Raw genomic sequence first — 6575 nt, 5'->3', positions numbered from 1 at the left:
TAAGAATGGTCTTCCTAACAAAATAGGAGCAGTTTGATCACCATTCTCTATATCAAGCACATAAAAATCAGCAGGAAAAACCAAATCATTAACTTGCACAAGAACATCCTCAACTACACCCTTAGGATAAGCATTAGATCTATCAGCCAATTGAATCACAACACCAGTTTTATTCAAAGGTCCAAGTTTCAAAGAAGCATATATAGAATATGACATGACATTGATAAAAGCTCCTAAATCTATCATGGCTTTCTCAAATCTAGTAATACCTATCGTACAAGGGATAGTAAACATACTTGGATCTTTGCACTTTGCAGGAATTTTTCTTTGAATAACTGCAGAAACATTCTCTCCAACTCTCACCATCTCACATCCTTTAAGTTTCTATTTCCGCTTAATTGTACACAGTTCTTTCACAAATTTAGCATAACGAGGTACTTGTTTAATAGCATCTAAAAGTGGAATATTTACCTCGCATTTACGAAAAGTCTCATATAAATCTTTATTTTGCTCATCTTTTCTAGATTCTGCTAAAGCTTGAGGAAAAGGAGATACTGGTTTATAAGCCGAAAGAGGCGGAAACTTATGCTTAGGTACATCATCGTCATTGGAAACGTTCCTGTCTACAACGACATTTTTCTCCTTTTCTTGTTTCGACGATGCAGGGGTTCCCTTTGTTGGAATCTCAACCTCTTTACCACTTCTCAAAACGATTGCACTTGCATTTTCTCTTGGATTTACTACTGTTTGAGAGGGTAATTTCTCCGAACTTTGTGCCTCTAGCCGACTAATTGCGGTTGCCATCTGGCCCATTTGATTGTCCAAACTTTGAATACTAGCTCTCGCCTCATGTTGAAATTGTTTTGTTTCCTGTTGAAATTGCAAAGTATTAGTGGCAAGAGTCTTAACAATATCTTCTAAAGACATATCAGAATTAGAAGTTTGGCCCGGTTGTTGTCTCGGAGGATATGGCTGCTGATATTGCTGAAAATTTGGACGGTTTTGAGTTGCGGACTGATTTACTTGTGGATTTCTATAACTAAGATTGGGGTGATCCCTCCATCCCGGATTATATGTGCTCGAATAGGGTTCATACTTCCTTTGAGGTTGTCCAGGAAAACCACCCGCTGCATTCACTTGCTCAGTGGGCTCTTCTTGAAGAGTTGGGCACATATCAGTTGGATGTCCTACTACCGAACAAATCCCACAAGCCTTTTCTTTTTGCATATTACCTACAGCCATTTGACGAACAAGAGAAGTTAGACTCGCAATTTGCTGTTCAAGGGAAGAAATATTTACCTCATTAACATGCTTAGATGGAGGGTCAAGCCTAGTGCCAAATTGTTGAGAATTGGCTGCCATATTTGCAATCAAGTTTCTCGCGGTTTCTGAAGTTTTATCCACCGAAGCTCCTCCACTAGCAGCATCAATCATGCTCCTTTCAGTGGGTAGAAGGCCCTCACAAAAATACTGGATAAGTAGTTGCTTACTAATTTGATGATGGGGGCAGCTTGCACATAATTTCTTGAAACATTCCCAGTATTCGTGTAGGGACTCTCCGTGTTGCTGCCTTACACCACAAATTTCTTTTCGAATGTTGGCCGCCCTTGAAGCTGGGAAATATTTCTCTAAAAACAATCTCTTCATCTCATTCCATATGGTAATACTTCCAGATGGTAGATAATAGAGCCAATCCTTAGCCGAATCCTTCAAAGAAAACGGAAAGGCTCTTAATTTAATTTGCTCTTCGGTCACCCCTGTGGGTTTCATACTCGTGCATACCACATGAAACTCCTTTAGATGCTTGTGAGGATCTTCACCTGCAAAGCCATGGAAAGTGGGCAAGAGATGTATTAGTCCAGATTTTAATTCAAAAGTAGTAGCATCTAGAGTAGGGAATGTTATGCATAATGGTTGTTGATTCAAATTAGGGGCAGCAAGCTCTTTCAAAGTTCGATTTTCAGCCATGACTTCCTCTTCTTCTAAATCAGAATCGCTAGCAAATAGGAAATCAAGAGCTAGATCGTTCACTTCAGAATTTCTCCGAGCTTCCCTCCTCAACCTGCACAAAGTTCTCTCTATTTCTGGATCACACTGCAAATCACCTTGATTAGAAGAGCGAGTTACAGTCATAAACAATCAAGAAAACTCTAATAAACCATGAAAAACAAATCAAAAAAAAAATTAGAGTAATGAAAATAAATAAAAATTCTACGCTAAAACACAAAAATGCCTAAAAAAAACTATAAAACAGTGGAATTTGGCCTCGAGAGGGTGGGGCTAGTAATCTAATGGATTAACTAGTCTTGCTCAGAACGTCGTTTACTTTCAGAAAACTATAGTAACAAGGCCTAGTTCCACCAAAAATCAGAATTCTGCTGAAACTGTAACTATCGAAAACTAACGATTTTTCTTTTTTTTTTCAAAAATTTCAAGCACGAAATAAAGATCACAAGAAGCACAAAAATCAACTAGAATCACTCCCCGGCAATGGCGCCAAAATTTGGTGTGCTGTCGCAGGCAACCAAAAATAAAACCTATACTCCTAAAATATATATGTAGTAGTGCGAGTAAGGATCGTTTCCACGGAGAGTATCTAGCCTAGTTTCATGCAACTTGAACAAGGACGGAGGGGGGGGGGGTTTGTGTATAACGAAAACAATAAAACAATTAAAGAACAATTTAGATTAAAGTATTGAAATCAATCAAAAGAACAAATCTTGGCCTAATTCAACATCCACCATCGGAATTTTACAACTAATCATTGATGCAAGGATATATCAATTTACACTTTGAATGTCCACCGTTAGAAATATTTTTCTATCTCTTCTTAGTCATAGTTAATTAAAAACAAACGATCTAATTAACTCTAACTACTAAACAACCCAAGACAAGCGCTAAAGGTTTAATCTAGTAGCAGCCTTAAGAATTAGAGAGATCGATGAAGCTAAACAACACAAACACAAGCGGTTGCATTTGATTTAACCGAGTATTTTTCCTAAGATCTGAAAATTTCTGACGCAGTAAATTATTAGATCTTAGTTGCTTCACAGATTAGAGGGATCAAATAATTACGAATTTGATATCTAACCTAGCAGTAGATTGCAATGATAATAAACTAGTAGGCCTCCTAGTAATTAAAGGAAAACAATCATGAAAATATGCACAGAAGGACATTCGACATCAAAGCATAAATTGAACAATGAAAACAAATTCAGATCTCACAGTTTTATTGATTCCGAGGCTTCTGTTTCCTTAGACTAATAAAAGCTTTAGCCATGTAGAGCCATGGATGAAAACTTCCAAGGAGAAAAGAGAAAGAGGAGTCCTCCCAAAGAAAAGAGAAAGAGCCCCCTTTCTTTCACCTTTATCCCTTCCAAAAAAATCTCCTAACAAATATTCAAATCTAACTAATTATGAAAAATAAAATAAAGTCCTAATATAACTGGAAAAGTGGTATTTCCAGCTGGGATTTTCGTGCATCAAATCTGGAAACTTCTGAGAATTGACCGAGTCAAATCCATGTATTGCAGGCTAAGGACATGCAGCAACTTTAAGACCACTTTTGACCTTGATAAAGCCAGTATCTATCAAAACTCAAAACATGAAAGTTGTAGAGCATTTTCGTAGCATTCCACAGCATCTTGAATCATCTCAATCAGAGCTCGGATGAGAAAGTTATGCTCAGATTACGAAGCAATATCGAAACTATCCAAAATCACTCAATTAACTTCGTTTTGTACTTAACATTTCCATTTGCATCCTAAATCAAAATATAAGAATAATGAGTACATTTAGGCACAAAATAAGTATACAAGACTAAACATTAAGAAAGAAAAATATGACATTTTGCATTCTCATCACTTCTATCTCCATGAGAATCTCGGACTAAGTAGCAGTGAGGGGAGTATAGTTTCCATACCTCCCTGGTGGTGTTCTCTGCCGAAGCCGTAATCTCGGTCGGGGTTGCAGCCTCGGGCGAGGCAGACTCCTCAATCGAGGCAAGTTCTTCTCGCGGCGAGGTGATCGGCTCCTTGAGCGGTCGTATTCCTCGCGACGCCTCTTCTGCCCCTTCGAGGGTCGTTCGGCGGTGTCTCGTCATGAAGCCATGGCCTCTTCAGCCTTTGCATACTTCCGAGCTTGGGCCAGCATCTCCGTGAAGTCGGCAGAAAAATTCTTCTCGATGGAGAAGAGAAACTTGTAGGACCGAGCTCCTATTTTTAAAGCTGATATGGCGATCGATTGGTCGAGCTCGCAGACCTTCCAGGTAGCGGCGGTGAAATGATCGATGTAGTCTTTCAGGAATTCTTCTTCCTCTTGCTTTATGTCGAGAAGAGAATCTGACGTTCGCCGCTAGCGCCGGCTGGTGGCAAAATTGGCAGCAAACTGTCTACCTAGCTGCTCGAAGGAGAGCACGGTGCTCGGCTTTAGCCCGGAGAACCAAAGTCGGGCCGTTCCTCGGAGGGTTCTGGGGAAAGCCTTGCACAACAGAGCCTCCGAGAATCCTTGCAGTGCCATGAGAGCTTTATAACTCTCTAGATGATCCAAAGGATTGGTGGTCCTATTGTAGAGCTCTATCTGGGGCATTTTGAATCTTGGTGGGATTGGCTTGTCCTCGATTAGGCGAGAGAAAGGCGACTTGGTAGTGAAATCGGGGTCGCCCTCGCGCCTCAATTTGCCGCTCGAATTCTTCGACCTTCTTGTCAAGTTCTCCGCCTTGGAAAGTCACCATGGTGGTCCGTCCCGGTACTGACTGATCCAGGGTTGATCCGATTTTCGAAGGCTGCGGCCTTCTATCCTGTGGCTCCTTAACAGCTCTCTCCGGAGAGATGCTTGGGTAGAACCCTGGTGACGGTGCCGTTTTTCATTGTTGATCCTTGAAGAGCCATGGGGATCCCGACCTTGGGACACAGACCCATCTGGAAGAAGTGCCGATCGAACATGAACCCATGAAGGCAGTACAAGAGGGGCCTCCACTTGTTGCAGGCCTTGGACTGCTGTTGCTAGTGCCTGGACTTGCTGCACCGGCATGTTAAATTGCTTAGATTGGATCTGCGGAACTTGATCTGTCGGAGGCCTCGGTGGTGGGTTCTGGACTGAGCGGCCCAGGCTTGGTGCACGCTGTCTGGAGGCATTAGAAGCCCCTCTGCTCCTTAGTCTCATGATCACGACTCGGTCCCTTCCTCTAGCGCTAACTGTTGCTGGAAATTAGACTCGGAGGTGATCGCGGACCGAGAAGGAGGAGCTCCGGCTGTGATGCGGTGGCGGGCGGCTGTCTCCGGCGGACCTGCAAGAAGCCTTTGGCTGGAGGTTCCGGCGAAGGCCCTCTGATGCTTAAGTCAGAGAGGGGTTTTGGAGATAATGGAGATAATGGAGAGATATTTTTGGTTAGGAGAGAAGGTCCCCCCTAGAGCTTTCCCCTTCTTATAGGAGGAGGTGTAGCGGTTATATGCAATCGGATGTGATTGTGCGAATAAATGAGTTACCTTAAACGGTCCGAGATTTCGGGCTAGCTGATGATCAGTTGAGATTGCGTGAATTCAAATGTTGACAGCCGTTGAGGCAGGATTGCGGGATTTGATCCTGGATATGGAGGATTTGATAGTCCTTTTCTTAGGCAGACCGACTGGACTGTTGGTGGAGTCGGGGTCGGCTCAAGGTCAATCGGGCTTTGCTCAGCCGAGACCATACGTGCCGAGGTCATGCTTGCCGAGGTCGTGCTTATTGATGTCATGCTTGTTGAGATTGTGCCTGCCGAGATCGTGAACGCTGAGGTCGTGCGCGCTGAGGTCATGATTGCCGAGAACATGCTTGCCGTCATCACGCTCGCCACCGGATTTCGGTGCTTTGACCATGTGCTCCGGGTGATCCACTTTTTCCCCCAACAGAAACATATGATATCTTTTTGCAAGTAAGTGGATTATAGATGCAGATTTCACCCATACTCATTGATCACCAAGAACCTGGCCTCATTGGATATAACAAAAATTAATTTCAAAAATTTAAATCCTTCAACGTAAATGGAAACGAAAGCTGAATTAAGCATCATAAAACCTGAGAAAATTATGGGCTATTTTATAGTTTGACTTGAACCATATTCAACTTAGTTTGCACTAGAGCGTCCCACCCTTGGATAGTATTTAAATTAAAATAAAATTTCAGATCATATATCAAAATTAAAACAAAATTTAAGGCTATATATTTTATTCAAAAAAATAAAGGGTTGATCATGAGAACCTTCTGGAGTCGGCCGGCCACCTGCCACGTGATGCGTTCAATGAAGGGAGACCGAACCGGCGGAGCCCACCTTCGCTTCTTTATTTATGGCCACGCCTGTACGTCTTTCTTCGTTTGGCTCTCGCTCCTCCCGCCGGGCCACCCCTCAACATCATATCCGATCATTTCTGCACCCCAACGGACCGCCCACGTCAACGTTTCCCTTGTTCCTTGTTCGTGGGAAACGGAACGCGAAACGGATTGGTGTTGGTGGGAAACGGTTAAAATATGGAAATACGGGCCCCATCTACGGTTCCTGCCTTTCAGAACTTTCGACCTTTTTAAGCTTTCCCCGAAAG

At 42.6% G+C, this 6575-nt stretch overlaps 1 protein-coding gene across 1 annotated transcript; it reads right to left on the bottom strand.

Moving 5' to 3' along the window:
- Positions 1-384: 384 nt before the first annotated feature.
- On the bottom strand, positions 385-1434 carry LOC120106504. The gene has a single exon (XM_039119434.1). It carries the CDS (start codon positions 1432-1434, stop codon positions 385-387), a length of 1050 nt encoding a protein of 349 aa, XP_038975362.1.
- Positions 1435-6575: the final 5141 nt, after the last annotated feature.

This window comes from Phoenix dactylifera, unplaced genomic scaffold (genome assembly GCF_009389715.1).
Source record: "Phoenix dactylifera cultivar Barhee BC4 unplaced genomic scaffold, palm_55x_up_171113_PBpolish2nd_filt_p 000548F, whole genome shotgun sequence".
In the NCBI taxonomy this organism is placed as follows: domain Eukaryota; kingdom Viridiplantae; phylum Streptophyta; class Magnoliopsida; order Arecales; family Arecaceae; genus Phoenix; species Phoenix dactylifera.
The sequence above is the reverse complement of the archived record's forward strand: the minus strand, read 5'-3'. Positions and strand labels throughout refer to the sequence as shown.

Coding starts and splice junctions, on each gene's coding strand:
- LOC120106504 (XM_039119434.1), bottom strand. CDS start 1,434: ATGATTGATGCTGCTAGTGGAGGAGCTTCGGTGGATAAAACTTCAGAA.